The sequence below is a fragment of the Montipora capricornis genome, chromosome 13 (genome assembly GCF_036669925.1).
Source record: "Montipora capricornis isolate CH-2021 chromosome 13, ASM3666992v2, whole genome shotgun sequence".
Taxonomy (NCBI): domain Eukaryota; kingdom Metazoa; phylum Cnidaria; class Anthozoa; order Scleractinia; family Acroporidae; genus Montipora; species Montipora capricornis.
This window is the reverse complement of record NC_090895.1, coordinates 27,475,017-27,497,673: the sequence shown is the minus strand read 5'-3', so window position 1 is coordinate 27,497,673 and position 22,657 is coordinate 27,475,017. Positions and strand designations below refer to the sequence as shown.

At 39.3% G+C, this 22,657-nt stretch overlaps 2 protein-coding genes and 1 long non-coding RNA gene across 4 annotated transcripts in view; all 3 read left to right on the top strand.

The window, feature by feature from the left end:
• LOC138029673 (coatomer subunit delta-like) overlaps positions 1–3,437 on the top strand; it is a 31,244-nt gene extending 27,807 nt beyond the window's left edge. For both annotated transcript variants that reach the window (XM_068877385.1, XM_068877386.1), the window contains exons 13-15: positions 2–110; positions 806–1,010; positions 2,083–3,437. In XM_068877385.1, coding sequence (XP_068733486.1) covers positions 2–110; positions 806–1,010; positions 2,083–2,172 — 404 coding nt within the window. In that variant the 3' untranslated portion in view covers positions 2,173–3,437. The remainder of the gene's footprint in view (position 1; positions 111–805; positions 1,011–2,082) is intronic.
• Positions 3,438–4,388: 951 nt separating this feature from the next.
• On the top strand, positions 4,389–14,556 carry LOC138029340 (ATP-dependent RNA helicase DDX51-like). Its single transcript, XM_068877076.1, has 6 exons — positions 4,389–5,765; positions 7,229–7,444; positions 10,356–10,573; positions 11,534–11,696; positions 13,433–13,683; positions 14,180–14,556. Exons 1-6 carry the CDS (start codon positions 4,465–4,467, stop codon positions 14,449–14,451), a joined length of 2,421 nt encoding a protein of 806 aa, XP_068733177.1. The 5' UTR covers positions 4,389–4,464; the 3' UTR covers positions 14,452–14,556.
• Positions 14,557–15,358: 802 nt separating this feature from the next.
• On the top strand, positions 15,359–22,356 carry LOC138029212 (uncharacterized). Its single transcript, XR_011127842.1, has 5 exons — positions 15,359–15,713; positions 17,663–17,823; positions 20,049–20,122; positions 21,060–21,147; positions 21,827–22,356. It is a non-coding gene; the product is annotated as an uncharacterized lncRNA (long non-coding RNA).
• The last annotated feature ends 301 nt before the right edge of the window (positions 22,357–22,657 follow it).

Sequence of the window (22,657 nt, the reverse complement as noted above, 5' to 3'; positions counted from 1 at the left end):
GTAAACTGCTGGCCTTCAGAAAATGATGGGCAGTGTGATGTCAATATAGAATATGAGCTTCTCCAAGAAAACCTCCAGCTGAATGACGTTGTAATTTCGATTCCTGTTCCGTGAGTACCTTATAATGTCTTAAATGTCAACCTCTATAAACCAAATGAATTCAGAAGTGGAAATCTTTCCAACAACAACAGTGCTCTTCAATGCAACAATTTATTATTTCAAGGAAAATCAAATATAGATAAATAGCTGCGGTAGATTAACCCGTTGACCCCTGAAGTAGTAACCCTCATTGATGAGTGAAATAGTCTGGGGTTAGACAAAGCATGAAAAATGGCAAAGGGTAAACAGTGAAAGAGCAAGAGAGTAGCTTAACTGAAATTATTATTTGTTTTAAGCTTTCAGTTCATTTCCTTATCTGAAATTATATGAAGTTGTGGAGCAAGACATTTACATCCGTACTAGTATTTGTGGAGCCATAAAAACCCAAAAAAACATGTTTCCATTTTGTGGCCTGGCCAAGTTCCAGACTTTGATATCTTTGACTTTCCTTAATACATGTAATGGTAATTTGCCTCACCAGCATTTTGGCTGAAGTCCTCCAAACAGGGTGCATTGTGTTAGTCCCTTTTAGGCATGGTGGGAGTGGCCAATACAACTCAATGTACTTCACTTCACTACACTACTTCCATGTTTTCATTGCACATTTGTAATTATTGCCATCTCGAAAGCAATATACTCTAATCTGAGCAATTTTGTAAATTCCCACGGATGTAAGGTTAACACTTCACATGTCTTTTAATCACAGACACGGTGTTGGTGGGCCAGTAGTAGGCGATGTTGATGGTGAATACCACTACGATCACAAGCATTCCATACTTGAGTGGCAGCTGCCAGTTATCGATACATCAAACAAGAGTGGTAGCATGGAATTTAGCATCGCTGGACACCCTGGAGACTTCTTTCCTGTTTCAGTTTCGTTTTCATCAACTAAGTCATACTGCGACCTCAAGGTAACTTACTCTTTACAATATTTGCAAAATATTTTTTGCTGTTTGCCTAGTTACTTTTGTGGGGTGTTGGCTCGTTTTGTTTGCTAATGAGACAACAAATTCAAATAGTTTGTTTAGCATCCTTTTGAACTCTGAATGCACAAAGTGTGGTGAATGAGTTGTGGTAGTTAGTGGGGGACAAAGTTACTCCATGTGGTTCCATTGTATGGTAGTTTTCCAAAATGGACTGCATTCAAGTTTGATGTAAACATTAGATTCAAAGTCATATGCTTAAGTTTCAACCACTTTATTTCAAGTCAAAAATTGGCATGCAAAAAAATGCTCTATGGAATTTAATAAAGACTTTAGTTTTTGAATGAAGAAAAGCTGTACGTTCTTTTTGAAAGATTATGTGAGTGACTTGCAATCAAGTCCATCATATCATATTACCTGTAGGGGTTGATCATTTTGAAAAGTTGGCCATGTCACACTTAATTTCAATGAAGTTGACTGTCTGGGTGCAATGCTATTTAGCCTTGGAAGGTGCACTCTGGTAGTTACAGTAATTGTGTTGAGAATAAGTGCTATTATTTAAAGTGTCGGTCACCTCCAAAAAACTCCTTCCGTTCAACAATTCTCTGCAGTAACTTGTCCAACACTAATACTTTGGTCCGCCAAACTCTCTCCTTCAAAGTCAATGTTTTAGAGGCTTCCAAAAAGTGGAAAAACTAGTTGTAATTTGCTCTTAACCCTGGCAAGAAAGAGGAATGGATTTAATTCTGGGTTGACGTCATAGACTGTTTGCGTTGTAATAGTTCTTTGAAAACAGTGATGCAAAGTAATTTGTGATGTGAACCAAGTATGGAACACATTCCCCTTCATTGCTTGGTCACAGATCAAACTATGACTGCTTTTCCTATCTTTCAATGCAAATAAAAAGTGAGTTTTAAAAAAAAAAAAAGATGTAGTAAAAACAACACAATACATGACGTATTTGGGAAAATTTGAAGAATAAATAAAGCAGAAAAGTTTCTTGAGGTGATAGGCACTTTAAAGGACAATATTGCAACATGCTTTTTTTTTTAATTCACAGATTACAGATATCCTCTCCGCAGATGACAGGAAACCCGTCAAGTTCTCACAAGAAGTTAGCTTTTCAGTCGACAAATACGAGATAGTGTAAAATTTCTAAATTACTGAAACTAAACCTTTCCACCTGTCTGGAGCATGAATGGAATTGCAATACCCAAGAGAATTGTCTGCAATGGAACCAGTTAAACGGAGAGATTGCTTGTGCAAATGAATAAGAATGATGGTGAAAGCAGATGAAGTGTATGTGTAACATTGAGGGATGGAAGCAAGAAAAAGTGGCAAAATTACATTTATACCATTGTTACTCAATTCTGGAATGTGGAATTTCTGAAAAGGAAACACTGTAATGCTTTCTTACTGTCTTTACAATTTGGGTACAGAGACTGTACAAACATGTCGGATTACTTATAGAGGAACCTACATTTTTTATGACTCAAAATTGCTGAGTAAATTTCACTCAAGTTCATGACATTGAGTGGATACATTGTGCCTCAACAGCAGCATAATTATTGTAAGAGTTTAAGTTTAGAATCTGTTGTGAAAGAGGAAGGTGTTTTTTATCACAAGAAGAAATGAGGCTTTGAAGATTTAAAACTATTTATAGAGATCAACACCTCCTTTCATCTTTGAGATCTTTAACTCTGCTTTTATGGCAACCAATTAAGAAACTTTGATTCAAGTGTTATCCAACTAGAATTCTGTATTTAACCCTTTTGTGCCCAGTGGGTTTGCCATTGGCAGAGTAAAGTCCTCTGCCATTGGCTCTCTTGGGAGGGAAAAGGGTTAAGAAGACCTAATTTATGAGTGGATGTCGTTGAACTATAAGTATGGACTAACTTTACTTGGAAAAACAACCCTCCTTATAGCCTTTCATTAAAAGGTTAATACGAGAGTACTGATGTGACCTTCATGCTGTGTTTACCATCATGAATATTGATGAGTTGCTTAAGGCGTCTATGGTAACCTTGATTCAAACAATGTGCCGCAGGATTGAACACCATCTGTCTAAAACCACAATATTATTTTTTGAACTTTGAACTGTTTGTGAAATAACTGTAATAACGTCATAAACATGTTCCTCAGATTTTAGATTTAAGTATGGAAAGTAGCATGCAGATGTTGTCTTGAAGAGATAAAAAAATATAATTTATGTCTTTGTTTTCAGCCATTCTTGTCACGCAAAGAAGCCTATGTGTTGTGTACATTCCTTTTGTCACAGTTTTTGAAAAGAAGATAAAGCAACTTAATTAAGTTTAATCATATTAATTTTGGTTGTTGTAGTTAGATCACATTGCATCATGTTTTTAATGGGAAATAAAATCAAATATGAATAAATAAAAATCTTTAACATTGTAACAATTTTGTGTGTTTTATGCTTAGAAAAGTGAATGACCTATCGGACAAGCCTTTTTAGTGTATTTGAAGAAGCACATTTTGTTACAAATGGAAATAGAAATTGATTTTATTAAACGAGTGGTTACAGGTTAATACAGGTCGAATAACCACCGTGAAATCTTTCACTGTGGTTATTCGACCTGTATCAACCTGTATGATAAAATCAATTTCTTTTTCAATCTCCCACCGACGCAGTACCACAGTTTCTTTAGAAACTAAAATTTTGTTTACAAATAAAAATAAGCAAATTGATAAGGAATGTGTGCCCATGTGTAATGCATCTGTCATTGTTAAACCCTGGAAGGAGGAGGGGGGGTCAAAATTCTTGCAATTCCCCTCCCAAGGGAGAGGTATTAAAGTCAAATCCCCTACCACCCTCCCAGTGGCTTCACATTGACAGGTTCATAAGTTACTGGTCAGACTGTTCGGTTGTGGGGCACATTAAAATAAGATAAAGAAAAGGAAAGGAAAGGAACTTTATTTGAGTGTCTAGTCGTTTTAGCACTGAAGCACTAATTGGGGACACTGTAAACTGAAGTTAACAATCAACGCAAATCACGTCAAGTGTTGGTTTTGAGGAGAGGGGAAACCGGAGTACCCGGAGAAAACCTCTCGGTGCAGAGTAGAGACATATGACATTCATAAAAACGCTTGAAAAACGCTTGAAATCGAAAAGGAAATGTTAGATTCTCATCACATTTAACCTTCCTTATCGCATTTACCACGTCCCTTATGACTCGCAGTCGGTTGCGGGAACAACAAACCTTCACATTCGTATCCCACGTAAACGCTACGAGGCATCTTGTTCCTTTGAAAAATAGGCATCGCGCGCGGACCCGCGCGTGTATCCTTTGATTTGCGCCATCAAAATCTTAGACCAGCTGCAATTTTAGGGATACATACGTTGTATAAGATACCTTCTAAATATGGAGGACGTAAGGCTGTGACTTCGATTTTTACCCGAATTGTTGGAAAAATCGTTTGAACAATGGATCTATTCAGAGTTGAACGATACATGGGAGAGGATGAAAATGAAATTGATCGACAGGATGAAACCTTAAACCTAAAACGGCTGCAACGTAACATTGAGGATCGAAAAAGAAAACACAAACAAAATGGAGATACACACGTGGGTACAGGCTGTAAAAGATTTGCTTCAGATGTTCAAGAAGAGGAAAAAGGGGAGAGTAGGGAAGACGAGGAAACAAATTTAGAAGAATCAAAAAAGAAATTGAAGAAGCAAAAGCGCCGGTTAAAAGAAACTGTTAAAGAAAGCAAAGTTGATGAGGCGAAAGATGATGATCTTCATTCAGGCTCATTGAAGAAGTCTTTGGTCGTGGAAAACGTAACAGAAAAGAGGAGGAGTAATAAAAGAGATAAAAGATCTGAGGAGAAACCAAAGGGACAGTCTTCAGAAAAGGCCTCAACTGACAAGGACTGTGAAAGTGAGCAAGAAGAGATTAAAGTTTCTGTGGATTTCGACAGCGAGAAGAGTGTAGTTGATGAGTTAAGACCCCCCAAAAAGAAGAAAAAGGAAAAGAAGATCAAAAAAGGAGGACATAAAAGGGAGAGGGAATCAACTGACGATAGAGACATGGGACTCCCTGTTGATTCAGAAGTTGACAAAGTTAAAGAAAAGAAGAAGGAAAAAAACAAACAGAATGAACTTCAGTCAAATAAGGCAGTTCAGAGTGAGAAAAAGGACATGTATGATGAAAGCCAGAATACGTCAAAGGAAATTCAAGAAGAAGGAACTAAAGAAACTGGATTTACTGTCATTGGAGGACGAAAGAAAGACAAGGAAGTGAAAAAAGTGCAGAGAGTTTTACCTGACTGGTTGGCAAAACCTGTCATCATTAATTCAGATTTCAAAAGCTCAGTGCTTCCAGTAGAACAACTAACATGTTTGAACCAGCACATAATTAACAAGCTGCAGAAGCATGACATAAATCACTTATTTCCTGTTCAGAGTGTTGTAATTCCAGCAATACTCTCTCAGAGTGACAATGGCAGTTGCCTTGGAAAGGGTGGTTTTCAACCTAGTGACATTTGTGTGTCTGCTCCAACAGGAAGTGGCAAAACTCTGGCATATGCTATACCTATCATTCAAACTCTGCTTACAAGAGTTGTGTGTCATTTACGTGCATTGATTATTCTTCCCACTAAAGATCTGGCTAATCAAGTCAAACACGTTTTTGACATGTTTACTGAGGGAACAAACTTGAAAGTTGGTCTGACATCAGGGTCAAATTCTTTTTCCAAAGATCAGCAACAGCTGGTCAGTGAAAGGTAAGTTTGGTTCTTTCCACTTTGCTCTTAGAAGGAATACACCCTATTGAAACTTGAGTGCTGGTTTACAGAGAAGCTACATCATACTGAGCAAAGAATTCTTGTACCACGGCAGAACTTACTGGTACCCCAAAAACAATGTAAGAATGATATTGTTATAAATTTATGGGCTGTCAAAAAGTTTTGAAGTAGATGTCCCAATTTAGAAAGTGGACGGTGACTGAAATGTGAACGCCAGCTTGCTAGTGGGGTCTGGGAGCAGTGAAAATTAAGGCTACAGTACATTTACCATTTTTTGTGTTTATTGCCACTTTTTTTCACAATTTCAGTGATCTTAATCCTCTGAAAATTGTTCCAAAAGTGCAATACATGTACGTATAATTTGCTACAAACTGAAGAGGATTTAATAAATGTACTTTTTTCTTGAACTTATCAGAGTTTTAAATTTGTTAACAGTGAATTGAGACAAATGTAACCGGCCGAAGATTGTTAAGTAGGCGGCCATTTTGGCTGGTTTCGGGCCCTTTTTGACAGCCCTGGATTTATCCTTTTTTCTTCACATAAAATGAAACTTACCACTATATTGACACAAGTGCCAGCTTTGATTTTTGTAGCTTTCTTGAATCATCATCATCATCATCTGATGCAGAAAGCTTCATATGGCTTGTTTCCCTTCAACATGTCCAAGTTCCCCAGGGGGTAGGGGAGTCTTGTAACATGGAAATAGAAATTGGATATCCTGTTCATTGAAGAATGGCATGATCCATAGGAGAAAATAATTGCATTATTTTTGTGTAAGGAACACACCCCTCTGCCCCCTCTTCCTGCCCCCCCCCCCCCCCCCCATCCCTTGTGCACTAACGCAAACATTGTATCAGATGCATGCAGTATATAGAGGATATTACATGGCCGTGCAGGGATATGAATTTTATCTTTGAGTGCTAAAAGTATCTATCTCTCACAAGTGAGCAAAGCGAACGAGTGAGAGATACTTTCAGCGTGAGAAGATAGATTTCATATCCCTGCACGGCCATGTAATGTTTTGTTTATTGTATAGATATTGATGAAATGTCAGATTTAAAACAACTTGTTTTACTCATTTTCGAAATGATGGAAAAGTGGTCACCAACTGCTAAAACACAAGATATGAAAGTTATGAAAAACAAATCATGATAAATTGTTTAATTTTTCAATAAAAATGTTAATGTACAGAGAAGAATTATATTAAAGCACAAAACTGTCTTACAATGAAGAAGAAGCTCGCATTTTATTGGCTAATCGTGTTTGTTACCATGACAACACCTATATTCTCACATGTGAAAGATAAAAATGATATGTTCACTATGCGCGGTGAAGACATGATTTTTTAGTACACCAGTAAAAGGAAAAATCGTGGTATTTCATCAATATCTACATAATAAATCTTATTATCTTATTGTGTCTCTTTTCTTGTTTTATCCTAGCTCTTGTGGCAGTAGCAGTCGTGTTGATATCCTAATCTGCACAACAGGCAGACTGGTGGATCACATTGCATGCACTCAGCACTTCACTCTCCAACATGTTCGCTTTCTTGTGATTGATGAAGCTGATCGTTTATTGGATCAATCTTACCATGGCTGGCTGAGAAAAGTTCTCAAAGCTGCATACAACAAAGAACTCACAACTGGTGTCAGCAATGGGTGGGTGTTTTTGTTTTTCATTTTTTAAATCTGGATGATTATCGCAATAAGGGACTAGTTTGCTGGGCTGCATTTTGTGAGGTGAATCCCTTCCAGAACATTTAATTACATGTGTTTAGGATCTTAAAGAGGTACTACGACCAAAAAATTTTGGTTTTCAAAACTATACAAACCAAACACTACACTGTAAGTGACCCAAGTTTGAAGTCCTGATTTTAAAGAGACACCCTTTTTTATTTTAACTTGATTTTCTTTTTTAGTCATCCACCATAACAAACGTTAAAAACTTGAGGGTGAGGAACTGGATCAAGGAGAAAGTGACATCAAATACTCTCCAATTTAAGAATGCAATGCATGTGTACGCGGCTGAATTTATATGCATCACAGCATTTTTAGGCTTTCAAACTTTTTAAGTAGTGTTTTGCATATATAATAAGCTGCATTTACATGCTGAAATTTTAACCTAATGAGTAAATGACATCACTTTTCCCTAGATCCAACCTTTTGAGGTCCAATCGGTCAGTTTTGAACATGAGAAATGGCAGACTGTGAAATTCAAAACTTACACTCAAAGAAAACAACCTTTGGATAAAAATCAAAGCTCAAAATGTTGCCAGTCAGGTGTCAAGCATATAAAAAACTTTCAAAATCTATCTGAAGAAAAAAAGGAATTGATTTTTGGATCATAGTAAAACTTTAAAAAAAAACTTGGCAGAAAGTGTTTCCTTTACTTTAGCAAATGCAACTGATAAAAGCTTCTAGAACAATGGTCTTCTTGCATAAGGAATGTAATTAGACATACCTCTTTCTCAAAACACTTTTAATAATTTCATAATGTACATGTAAACATGTTGGATGTGTCTTAGTGTAATTCATTTTGAAGTGAGGAACAAACTCTGGGCATTTAGAAGTGATTGGAAAACATGTTAACAGAGGGGCAGGGTATGGTCTCGAGATACCTCGTGTCTACCAATTTACTGGCGATAGGAGTTCGTGCAAATGGCTGAAGACAAAACTGGAAATTTGCTGTTATGAAGTGCAGATTTAATGTGACATATTGTGCCAGAAAGCATTTTGTGTTAATTTCACAATTACGTAATCAAAATGTAATCGAAAGTTTAAAAACACACTCAGGGCCTCCCTCCATGTACAGGTCGGGTTTACTTATCCGCCCAGCGTCGCTATGCCGAGTTCTGCTGTAAGGAGGGCCTTTTGAGTCCAGAGGGGGCCCTTGTGCCAGCCGGCGAACAGTCACTTATGCGTTTTGCATCATTGTTGGCAGATAATCTTCACCACTTATCCATCAAGGTATACCTCAGTGCAGTGCGGTCCCTTCACATTGACAATGGTTTACTTGATCCCCTGGTCAACTGTCTACAGCTGCAGCGTTTATTGAGGGGTATAAAGCGTGTACAGGGTTTATCCCCCCCGACTCGCCTCCCGATTACAATTGATATCCTTCAGATCATTCAGCATTGAAGTTCCACGACCATGTCATGCTCTGGGCAGCGTGTTGCCTGGGGTTTTTTGGTTTCTTGCATGCAGGCAAGTTCACCACTAATTCTTCATTTGACCCCAGTATCCATCTAGCAGTTAGTGACGTAGAAGCGGATGCGTTGGTGGATCCTACTTGTTTTAGAGTCCACATTAAGTCCTTAAAGACTGACCCCTTTCACATTGGCTGTGTCATCTACGTAGGCAGTGGTAACAGTATTATTTGCCCAGTGGCGTCCCTTGGTAACTTCTTGATTCTGCAGGGCCCGTCTCCAGGGCCGCTGTTTTGCTTTGAGGACGGTCGTTCCTTAACTCGGCAGCGGCTGTCATCCATGGTGCAGTCTATTTTACACTCATCGGGATATCATGGTTCTTACTCGGGTCACAGCTTCCGGATTGGTGCGGCCACGACAGCTGTGGCTCGGGGAGTTCCGGATCACCTCATCAAGACTTGGGTTTGGGTCGTGGGTACCAGTCCCCAGACCCTTGAGCACCCAACCTCCATTTGCAACACAGGCATTAATCTCTATGAGACAAAGGACAGTAAAAAACAAACTGAATTTTAACTCTAACAACAGACATGTATGCAACTTTGGTTAATGTTCAAGCTTCGATCATTGAGTTTCCTGTAGCTCAGCTGGTCATATATGTTGGTTCATATCCTGTTCAGGAGTGCTTGGATGCTCAAGTCATCACCAATAAAACAGTTTCCTCTCTTAATTTACACAGTTTGTGCCTTTAGTTTTGAATTTACATGTACTCCTTGCTGTTGGGGTCTTTTATCATAGTTTGGAGAAGTAAGGGGGGGGGGGGAAAGGGGGAATGCTGCAAGACAGTAGCTTCCTAAGGCTACAGTATTTGTAAATCAGATTGTAAATAAAGGTTTGTCATAAATATTACTACAATGCACCTATTTAATTATATGATGATGTTGTGAAGAACTTTTGAAAATCTCTGACTCCTACAGATAAAAACTAAATTCTTTGGCTTATTAAAATATTTTTTCTTTATCTTTGACTTTTAGTAATATGGCTCTTCATTGTTCTCTGTGTCTCTCTAACATTAAAAAAAATATGTAATAAGCCATTTGCAAATAAAAAGAATGTGAGATCCAAAGAAAGTGGAGAGGAAAGGAGAAATAAGCTGAAAGGATTGAGACAAGGCTGTTAGCTGGCATTGTTCCTCTCTCCATCCCACATGTCGCATGCCCCTATTGCTTGGCTTCCAGTCTAAACACGGGTATGGTAACAAATCCAATCCCATCAACGTGTCCGCCAATATGCCCTCCAACACAATACCAACACTGTTGGTTGACTGTTAGCTAACAGTTTGACTGACTGTTGGCAGACAAGTTGGTTGTGATTGTATTCATTGCCATTACCCTTAACAATTCCTTTTCAATTCCTTTTCAATTCAGGCCTATGTGTTGTAACCCTCAGACAGTCAGGAATCCTCCTGGACAACAGACCTCTTCAAGTTTTTCGACAATCCAGCTTCCTTTGCAAAAGCTTTTGTTTTCTGCTACGATGACACACAGCCCAGAAAAACTTGCTCCTTTACAGCTCTATCAACCAATCCTGTTTACTGTAACAGCGACTGTCAATCAACCTGATAATGTTGGATTGTCATCTGCAGGTATGTTCTATGACATTGAATTTCTGGTTTGTTCAAAAGATTGATCCTGACCAAGCTTATGTGGTTGTGTATACACAAAAATCAGCATTAATAATAATATTAGTGAAGTTTATTGGAAATACACGAGCCACACCCCTACAGTACCCGTGCCCCAAGTTAATTCTCAATAAGCCATTTGCCTACTTGGCAAACATTTTCTCAAGCTGTGCAGTGTTCCTGCCTACTCGAGTGGGATTCTGGAGAACTTGTTTAGCGGTGCAAAGCCACTTGTTCAGATTGTTTTAAACGCTGTGCAGGCTGTGTGAGCATCATGCATTTCACCCATGCGCAGAATCCTGTTAAAGTATGTTTTTGCGTAGAAGGTCACACGTCTAAAATTGAAAGTCAATGTCATGGTCACTTACATTATATTTTGTACTTGTAAATATGAAGTGGAAACAGATGCATTGTTAAAGAAAATGCATTGTTTTTAACTTGGATTAATGTAATTCTTCGCAACTTTTGTCCAAAATCAACTTTTGTTCAAAATTATTCCTTAGTTCTACACCACTGTATGATATTGATGAAAAGCCCAATCACATTGCTTTGAGGTGCACATACAGGACCAGAAAACCTAGGAAACTGCTTGCTCTGTATCCTGTAGTTCAATTTCTTTCTGCTCAAGTTTTTTATTAACCCAAATCTGATTAAAACCTACATCAACATGTCACTATGGTAGCTAATATTACCTTCCAGCAATAACCCTAACTTAGAGGCTGCTTACTTGTAAAATCTGATACTGGAATAAATTTCACTCTGGAACAAGTTCATCACAGCTGGATGGAAATTCTTTCAAATGTCACAAAAACTTAAACTGGCATCATGTGAACAAATACAAAGTGCTAAAATAGAACTTGAATGAACTCGTTCTTTGATCATGTAATTGTTAACCATCCCTTTCCTTAAATGATCTTCTTTCAGATGATTTGAAATCTGTGGCCCGATACACCATTCCAGAGGGTTTGTCAGAATACATGACAACTTGCAACAATGGTGAGAAACCATTGATTGTGCTGCATTTTTTAACACAGCTCAAGTTTCAGGGAGTCTTGTGCTTTGCATCTTCCTTGGAAGCCACTCACAGGTAACTCGTCAACAGTGATTTATGTAGTATGTTTTGCTATCAAGGTACTTAGAATGAGTGGTCAAGTGAAGACTTGATTTAAACTATAAAAGGGAAAAATGTGGTTGGTGGAGCCAAATTGATCTAGTGATTCGCATATTAAGTGTCTCTTCGCTTAGTTTTCTTTTGCTGATGACAATGGGGGGGGGGGGGGTACTGCCATATATGGGCTATATAGGTATGTGCCGCTGTGAAGGGTATGGTTTTCAAGCAGTCTACTCTAGCATAGGGTATATAAATCAGAGCATTTGGGTCTAGAATAGGGTATCATTTTTCACGAAACTGACCAGTTGGTTGAAGATTTTATCTAGACTAAGGAAACCAGGAATTACTACTCAAAAATATAAAAAAATTAAATCGGCAAGTGTAAATTTTCACGACTCAGCCTCAACAGCGTTGATAGATGACTATCATAAAAGGCTACTGGATATTATTAACTGTCAAAAATCGGGATTCAGACGGAAATCGGTGGTATTAATACTGATTAAAATTAAACAATTTATTGTCTTGGTAATGCGTACGTACGTGCTTGGCATGGCTGGACAAGTATAAATAAATTCTTTTTTTAAGAAAGAAGTGATTGTGGTGTAAGGTTTTGTTATGGCTTTGCTTTAGACTGTGCTAGTGACCTCAGTTTCTGGAAAACAGCTACTCTAGGATACAGTGTAGGAGTGATTTGGGGAGTTTACTCTAGTATAGGGTAGCAAAGTCTAGCTGAAACTAGATCTGGTATAGGCTAAGGGTTCCAGGGTCCCAGCAGCACATCCCCACCCAGAAATTCCTAAAGTAAACCCCCCCACCCCCGGGGTGTGTTCGCTAGACTTTTTGCAGATTCCTGAAAACTAAATGAAGAGAGGGGCATAATGGTTAAATTATTGTCTCTACTGATCTCATCTACTGAGCCCAGTAGGGAGTGGAAATTAAACATCCCTTGGCGCAGGAATGTCTTTTAATCTAAAACAAACTCAAACAAAAGATCTGTAAATCCTCTGTACCCGTGGATATCAGTTTTGTCGTGTTCGGCTCCAGAAAAATTACGAACGTATTTTACTTTCAAAATAGCGTCTGTATAGCCAGCCCAAAGAAGCGCGATTTGAAATCTACTTAAGAACGTGAGCGCCATTTGGTAAAGAAAAACAAATGGTATGTCCTTATCCAAAAAAAGAACTGAATTTTACTGTTGACAAAATTAAGTCGAAGACCCACCCTCAGTGCGGATTTGATTTGTACACGTAGACACGTGACCAGCCGCAACCAGGTTACTAGGGAGCTTAAACAAGCGCGTTTTTGTGACGCGGACGGCAACCGGAAGTGAGCTGTTTTCCCATTTAACTTGTCTTTACATAACCACATTTACATTACGAAGTATCTTTTCTCCGTTAGAGATGATTAGTATAAAAATCTGAGACACACCACTGTCCTGGCTCACGAAATGTTCTTTTCCGGTTGCCGTCCGCGTCTCAAAAACGCGCATGCTTAAGCTCCCTACTTTCTCGAGGGAGGAAGAGAGGGAACGAGGTTGGCCAACGCTCGTGGAATTAAACAACCGAGGAGAGGGTTCTGCCTTTTTTTGGACATCTGCAAACGGAGTACTTTTAGCTGGTCTTGCTGAGCTGCTCCTTTGAAAAGAAAGGTTAATTAGCAGGGCGTTTTTGTTTAACTTTATTTTCAGAATCTTTTTTTTTCTCTGTGCTTAGGTTGTACCTTCTTTTGAAACTTTATGGTGGCATTGAAGTCGCAGAGTATTCTTCAAGTTTGACACTTCAACAGCGGAAGAGGATCCTCAGAGACTTCAAACAAAGCAAATTACAGCTTCTTGTCTGTTCAGATGCCATGGCACGCGGGATGGATATACAGACTGCCGCATATGTGATCAGCTATGATGTTCCTAAGTTTGTCAGAAACTACATTCATCGCGTAGGAAGAACGGCAAGAGCTGGGAACCAAGGTAACTAAGCTCGTTTCCAAGGTCCCCCAGTAAAAAGAGAGATCCTGGTAACGAGGTCATAGAAAAAGTTTAAGCTGCTAGAAGGTGGTTTTTTTTTTGGGGGGGGAAGGGAGGGGAAGGGGGGGGAGAGTCGAGGAGCCCGTACTCGGATCTGTCGCTCCCTCAACGGGTTGTCTATAGATCTCCGGTTTCTTTCCCTTCCGGCCTTATTGTCAAGGTCGGTTATATTCCTGGCGGGCCCTCCGAAGGTCTCGTTAAAACTAATGGCCAACCTAAAATCCCGGCGGTCTCGTCTTCTGCTCCTTCTCTGTAATGGTCAATAATGAACGTTAAAGAACCCAATTGCTTCTCGCATAAAACTCGGTGACGTTGCCTCCGTTTTTTTTGTAATCATGTGATGTCCTTTGAATGCAAGGAGACAGCTTTCTTTGTAAGTACGCGATGAATTGACACCAAGGTTGACGTACATTTTAACAAGTTTTATTGTTGTCTGTAGGAACTGCAATAACCCTTCTACACAGAGAGGAAGTGTACCATTTCAAAGAAATGATCCAGAAGACGGGCCGCAAGAAAATCCCCAATTTTAACATAAAGCAAGACAAATTAAAGTCGATGGTTGGGAAATATCAGGAGGCGCTAACGCAGCTACAAGATGCTGTCAAGATTGAAAACCAAAAGAAACCAACGCAAAAGGGAAAGCGACAAGTTGTGAAATTACTTCAAGAACAGTTGATGAAAAATATGCTTCAGGGAAACTCTGACGAGTAGAGTTGATCAACAGTTCAATTTAAATTGTAAATGGAAAATTATGCAAATAGCTATAAATTGTCAATTGTTTTAGCCGGCAAAAAATATTTGCTGCCTTTTTTACCAGTCGTTTTCATGTCATAATTGTTATCCTTATAAGCTTGTAATAAATTCCACCCCACCCCCCCCCCCCCGGCCCGGAGGCGTGGGTCAAAGCAAAGAGCAATTAATTGTCGATTTTAGAGTACAGGCCCTAGCAAACGGACACAATATTTGCTTCAACAACCGTTCGATTTTGTTGAACGATGTTTACCGCTGACGCGGCAAACGGTTGCAACACATCCTCAACATTTGATTCAACAAAGCTTTGCGAGTGGCCTGGTATATTTAGTCCCAGGCTCCAGGGTTTTCGCGCGCACTCGAAAAAGCAAGAAAATCGTCTTGTATTTCAAAGCACTCTTGTATTGTTGGACTGCACCCGCGGTTGTTACTATGGATACGTCATTGAGAGACCGATTAGTGCGCACGCGCATACGCAACAATGTTGAATTAGGAGGAACATACGAGCGCTTAACCTAGGGGGGTTAGAAGTAGTTCCACAACATGGTATGCTTCACGTCAAACCATTAAAAGGCTTCTCGGAACAAGGCGTCCTAATAACGTAAGAGGCATGTCCCTAGCCGAAATCGTGTTTTTCCCGTTCCCCTCTTACCAGACAACATTCAAAGATGCACCCCGTCCCGGAAGAGAAAAATTCACAACCTCCTCCCTAACGACGGCAGCAAATTAATCAAACGCTCCTCCCACTGCGAAAAGGAGCGAACAAAGTCAGTCATCCCGTCCTAAGGAGGAGAGGGCTGGGTGTGACAGTTGTGGTACGACATCCAAGTGGTTCTTTTAAATGGGAGTTCTCGGGATAAACCTTTCTCGCACCTGAGAATAAACATTCAGGTTGTTTGCCACACAGGGGGATTGGCAGAAGTACAAAACTGGAAAGGGGTGGGTCAGGCACGTATTTGTTCACTCGTGTATGGAATAATCAACTATACAAAGAGACGGCATAATGTTTTTCTTCCAGCAAATAAAAAAAAGGACTACTTTAACTCGGTGACGCTGCAGAGGAAAGGGATGAGGTTCAGAGAAAGCGATACGAAACACGCCTTTGTTTTGTCGGCCAGAGGCATTCAAAAAAGGCTGCAATACTCGTGTCTGGTGCACACAAGTTTCACGTACGTTGACATTTGACGAATGGCCTGAGTGCAAGTATCAGCACAGCTATTGAGGTAACTAAATACGAGCCCTTGAAATGATCTCTCAAAATTAGCGCAGATTCTTTGCTCTTGAGAGATCTTGATCTTGATCTTATTTATCAGATATTAGATTATTTTTAATGTGACAATACCCTATACATATATTGGCCCGTTGCTTTAAATAGTAAGCTTCATTAATAATTCATGACACTGACAGCCAATAGGTGCGCAGTATTCAGATTACACACGGACGTTCATTTTATAAACAAATGTCGCCTTACTGAGTATTGGGATATGAATAGAGTTGACTGGTTTATCAGTTTCAGTTCATGGACACATCTATTTTGATGTAAAGAAAGTCTATAGAAAGTATCAATATGTGAGGCTTCTGCAATGTGGCCAAACATGGAAGTTTGGAGTAAAGTGGTGATGACGTCACAAAAACTAAAATTGTTGAAAATCTGGATTTTTTTTTTAATTGTATGAGAGATAAATCAGCGTCTTGGTGCCAATTAACTCCATACACGAGGTGCACGATCGTCATTTGCGCATATGACGCATCAAAACCGAGATGCGCATGGTAGTATGACGTAATTCAAGATGGCGCTGAAGAAGGAGACGAACGAAAAACTAAAACTTGCTAAGGCTCACTCTATGCTCAGGATATCCAATATTAGAAATTGCGTTCTCCTATAGTCGAACGCAATAATTGAAAAATATGTTACAGGTTAACCCTGATGAATGAAATGAGGGGAATTAGTTTTCGATGTTGACTCGGGGGCACTCGGAATACGAGGAGCACTCGGGTTTTTTACGAGTATCCCCGAATCAGCATCGAAAAATGAATCTCTTCATAATGAAATTTAGATGAGATAACGAGGATAGGGGAAGATGAGGGAGATTCAGATTCTATTCATCTCATCTATTGACGTATCTATATCACAATAACCGTCTTGTTTTTAGAAGATCCGGTTATTATGTTCTTGAATCTACATATTTGGAGATGTCTCACATCTACGAATTCATGAAATGATGGAAAGGTGTAATGCACCTGTGGAAGGACAGGATACAAGTTGCTTCACAACTGACTAAAGGACAACTGAAAAGTCATGACTCCCACAGGGGTATTACACCTTTCCATCATTTCATGTATTTGTAAAATTGAGGCGTATGACTTTGTAGAGCCCGCAGACCAGTAGGATGCATTGTCAATAGACCATTTTCGAATTCTCGCGGCTGGACTGGATCTAGCATGAAATGGAGGCTAATGCGGGCAAATAAATTTGTGTGAAAAGATTTGCCCTCATTAGCCTCCATTTCATGCTAGATCCAGTCCAGCCGTATGAATTCGAAAATGGTGGCCACTTCGGAAAATATCATAATACTCTTTGTTTGTTCCCCCCAAAAATTTTGCATGAGCATTGTTTTCAGTTTCTCTTGGGACTTTACAATTGGCCCAAGAGAAATCAAAGACAATGCTTATGCAAAATTGCGGGGGGTGGGGGAGAAACAAAGAGTATTATGGTATTTTCTGGAGTGGTCTATTCTGGACGTAGATAAGCGACGTACCTCCCTATGTGTTATATTAGCTCAATGTTTACAGCATTCGGCAGGTGTTACGGAGTTCGTAGGTTCGATTCCTGCACAGGACTCTGCTTTTTCAGTTGTCCTTTTGCACGTTGCGAGGCAACTTGTATCCTATCTAAGAATTCTCATAAAGAATCAATCTAACAATAGATAGCCATATTCGTATTCTCAGTATTGGACTAGAACTAGCTTCCAATGGAGGCTAATACGGTTCAAGTTAAAATACTTTTTAATATATTCCCCTGCATTAGCAAGCTAGTTCCAATCCAATACTGAGAATACGAATATGGTCCATTTGCAGATGAAATTACGAAGCACTTTTTTCCTCAGTTATTTTAAGACCCTCGGTCAATCTTTATCTTTTTCCTTCTTTGTACTTTATTTCGCATCTGTAGAGTGAGAAGAGCCTGGATATGGAGCATCAGTGATTTTAGTCCGAGATTTGGATTGGGCGACTAGTGGATTTGTTATGGCATCGTTCGCATCCCTCATCCTCAACTGGAAAAATTTGCTCTCCAAACTGATGGGCTTTCTACTGGTTGGCTGTTTAGAAGATGTAAGTTTTGTTTCTGTTTCAAGAGTACGTAACTAATCAAATTAGCTGACGCACTTGTGTTTAACTAGCTCAGATGCCGGGGGGATGTTGGAGTTTCGAATTGTCGGCGTATTAACACAACGCATTAAATTCGTAAGCTACACAAAAATTCGAGGGTTAATAAAGTTAATGTATCTAGGACGCCGATTAATAGATTTGGTGAACAAAGATAGCGCCAAACCTTACTGCGCACGCGTTAAGCTAAAATACCGCTTACCGGTACTGGTGGCGATCATCCCACAAGTGCGCGACAACAATATTCGAGCAATATAATAACCGAATCGATCATAGATTAAGACAGTTTATAAGGCGGTAATGCCTGTAGCCTGTGGAGGGGTAGGGTTAAAAGGCGGTAATGCCTGTAGGGGTGTTGGGTTAAAAGGCGGTAAGGTGGTAATACCTGTAGCCTGTGGAGGGGGTAGGGTTAAAAGGCAGTAAGGTGGTAATACCTGTAGCCTGTCAAGGGGTAGGGTTAATAGGTGGTAATGGCTGTGAGGGTGGGGTATGCCGATTGTCTGTAATGGGTTTATTGGGTTGTAAGACGCAAAGGTAGTGAGAAAGATGATGAAGTTCTTTTTCTCAATCTGTCGTTTTTGTGGAATAAATAGAACTTCGCATAGAGAAAATCCCGGGGAGAGAGAAAGATAAATGAAAGAGAAGTATAGCCACTTCGAATTAAACAACGTTATCCAGGAAAATAAATTTCCCAAGCCCGTTTTGGACAAAGTTTCATCTCAATATTGATGGAGTTACAGGGGCACCAAACGAGACTATATAGTTCAAGACCACTTAAACATACAGTTGTTAAACGTATTTTAGTATTTAAACGGTAGATATAGGCATATTTTTATCCCCTAAAAATTTTCATCTGTTCAGATTTCCTAGCTGAAAGTCTAGTGATCCGAAAATTACAGGGATCAAAACTTACCTTTTCGGAAATTTCAGGCAGAAAAAAGACTCCCGAAAATTCTAGGTGACCTTTTTAGGGTAAAAATCCGTTAAAAATGGGCAATTATACCATTTTTCAGATGTTCGAAAATTAGGGTTAATGTATCTAAGACACCGATTAATAGATTTGGTGAGCAAAGATAGCGCCAAACCTTACTGCGCACGCGTTAAGCTAAAATACCGCTTACCGGTACTGGTGGCGATCATCCCACAAGTGCGCGACAACAATATTCGAGCAATATAATAACCGAATCGATCATAGATTAAGACGGGTTATAAGGCGGTAATGCCTGTAGCCTGTGGAGGGGTAGGGTTAAAAGGCGGTAAGGTGGTAATACCTGTAGCCTGTTGGGGGGTAGGGTTAAAAGGCGGTAATGCCTGTGGGGGGTGTAGGGTGAAAAGGCGGTAAGGTGGTAATACCTGTAGCCTGTCAAGGGATAGGGTTAATAGGTGGTAATGCCCGTGAGAGTGGGGGATGCTGATTGTCTGTAATGGGTTTATTGGGTTGTAAGACGCAAAGGTAGTGAGAAAGATGATGAAGTTCTTTTTCTCAATCTGTCGTTTTTGTGGAATAAATAGAACTTCGCATAGAGAAAATCCCGGAAAGAGAGAAAGATAAATGAAAGAGAAGTATAGCCACTTCGAATTAAACAACGTTATCCAGGAAAATAAATTTCCCAAGCCCGTTTTGGACAAAGTTTCATCTCAATATTGAGGGAGTTAGCGCTGCATTTTTAAATTGCGGCGTTCTTACGCTAACAAAGCTTTATCGGTTGAATATTTCCCGGCCGCCATTCGAACAAACTTAAATCTGGCCAAAAAGATTTCATTTTGTTTACCCTAAAAAAATGTCTTTCCATAAACCTATGCATTTTTAATAACAAATGAACGTGAAAATGTAATCGCGCTTTGCAAAGCGACGTTGAATAAATTTAGCACATACGAGAGGAAATTTCCTCCTATTAAAGTGCCTAGTTAAAAAATGTTTTCCCGGATAAAAATCCCGAGGACTCGTTGGTTAAAAGTCGCAGTGTATGTATTTAAAAAAAATAGATGATAAATTTTGGGTAGACTTTCATATACCGGACCAAAATGGCGGAAGACAAAAGAACCATTGTTATTCTGATTAGGCCTCGTTGATTAGGTATTGTTATTTTAGCTTTGTTCTTTTGTTTTATGGACGTTAATTATTCTGGGTCCGGTATATGGCATATTGACAACGCCAAATTTATTTTCAGAAACATTGCAGATGGCGTTTATTGGACTGAAGCTGGACTAGTCTGAAATAATCATGGATCCTTCTTTTTTCCTGGTAAGGAATGTAGCTTACAACGAGCAACGTTTTAACGTAGACAGTTGTTAAATTTGCGTTCGTATCAAATTTTAGCAACGCTTAATCATGAGTCGTTTGTTACAGTATATTCTACCGTCATCTCGGCCGTGACGTTATTCTTGTTATTGTTTTTTTGGCCCGGCACTATTGTTGTGTCCTTTGTGACTTAGAACAGTTTTCTTAAAAAAAAAAGCATCAAATTTTAATATTCTTTTGTCTTCAGTAATGCTAATAAGAACTTTTAGCCTTTCCAATATGGCCGCCGTGACGTCATAAGAATGAAACAAAAACAATCAACAATACCAAACCAAAACTCACAACTGTCAAACAATAGTTGCCATATTGTATCCGCCAGGTAGCTCTATTGTGTCTTTCTATTGAACTAAGACGATTTTGGCATTGTGTTTTGCTCTAGGCTCTGTTGTTGAATCCTTTGTGACACTAATTCTCTTTTTCATAATGGCGTCCAGTTTAAATATTCTTTTGTCCTAATGCTTATCAGTCCTTGCCAATATGGCCGTCATTCCTTTGTTCCGAGTCTCCAGGGTTGTCACCATGACGTCATATTTTGTCCCTGGTGACTTAAAAAAAAGAAGGAACTATACGTATGCAAATTTCAACGACATACAAACAATGGCTGGTCTATTGTTATTTTCTATTGAACTAGGCCGTTTTCTCTATTGTTATCACGCTGGTTTTTATTGTGTTCTTCACGATTTTGTTGCGCTATCCTATTGTCATCTTTTTTTATCGCCCTCTAGTTTATTCAGATTTGACTTCAAAACAGAAATAATTCCGTAAACATTGTAAGTCTTAGAAATATTATATTTAAAAATACTATTGAAAATCATTGCTTGCTACGAGCTTGGAAGTTGATGAGCTCATTGATATCAACAATTTATTCTTGTTTTGACAGTTGCCGTTCGCCCTCTGACATACACGGAAACGATGCAGGATGAAGATTGGACGGAGAAACCGTGTGCAGCGCCGATGGCTTATAGGAGGTAAGAGGCAGACGCTTTTATTTAAGAATTTTATGGGGATGTGTGCGTTGGTTCAGCCATTTGTTTAGTAAAATTAGCAACGTTGGGTAGGAAGCAAATTCAGCCAATCAGATCGCATGATTTGGGTCACGTGACCGAAACTGACCAATCAGAGAGCTGCAATGTTTATTTACAACCACAAATCAGTAAAAAATAGGCCTAAAAAATTCAAGCGCTCTGATTGGCCAATTTTGATCACGTGACCTTGAATTTCAAGAATACTGTAACCTGATTGGTTGATTTTGCTTCCCCCTATTTAAAAAAAAAAAAAAAAAAAAGGAAAAATAGGAAAATATTTTTCCCTCTTCTTCTCTCCCCTTCCCTTCCCTTCCCTCCCCTCCCCTTTCCTTTCCTTCCCTTCCCTCCCCTTCTTCCTTCATTTCCCCCCTTATCATGTATTCCCCCCCTTCGCCTGCCTTACTTTTATCCCCACTCACCTTTTTCGTAGTACGGGTTGTCTACCTATCCGTCTATCTATTTACCTATCTACCTAGTTCACTTACCAGATTTGAAGACTCCAACTTACCTCAGCGCGGATTCGAACCTGCGACCTCTCGCACTGCAGTCTAGTACACTACCAACTGTGCCAACTAGACAACTCTGAAAGTACTAATAAAAATTATTCTATTTGTTTTTTAAGGGCTTTTTTTTCTCCTCCTGCGCTTCGAATACAAGCTCGAAAACGTGGAAAAAGCTGCGTTTGGGAAAAAGGATTTACTTCAATTGTTACTTTTTCACGGTTTCGGTACACGGTAAAGCAACACAGAGTCAAATGGAAAATTGCTTTCTGAGGAGTTGTGTGCAGCCTCGTCACGATGGGGATGAACTTAGCCTCGCTATGAAGACGAGGCTTTGAGCCTCGTTACCTAAACGAGGCATTTTCTTAGGCAACGTACTGAAATAATAATGCTTCTAAGGACCTTTTCATAAACAAGTCTTATGTATTTTAACATCTTTTATTTCTCTGCCGAATGTCTCTCTAGATTTAAAGAGAGCTTTAGTTGGCATCAAGACTGATATTCAGTGCCGAAACTGAACGAGTTTATTAAGAGTCAGTATTGTGGACATTTCGACAAACACAAAATATGTATTATTATTCTTTTATTTGATCATGTAACAGTGTTTATCAACAGACAACGGGACTGAGTAAATTTTGTAGAAACTATTCTGTTTCCATCCTTGCATTGAATATTAAAAACAAAGTTACTTTGCGATAAAAACGGACGTCTGTTCTCATTCACTAGTGAAGTCGTTAGTTATGAGACAATGTAAAATTCATAGAAGCGAGTTGTTTGGTTCAGGAAACTCTTGCTTTGACGTGACGTTATGGCAGTCATCCTCCTGGAATGTTTGTGATCCTTTCCAAAACGGTAGGCTCCTATTAGACCCTCCTAGGTCACGCTTATTTTGTCACGCAATCGATAGAAACGGCTGTTTCTGTTCAACGAGCGCGTGCCTATACTGAAGTAGA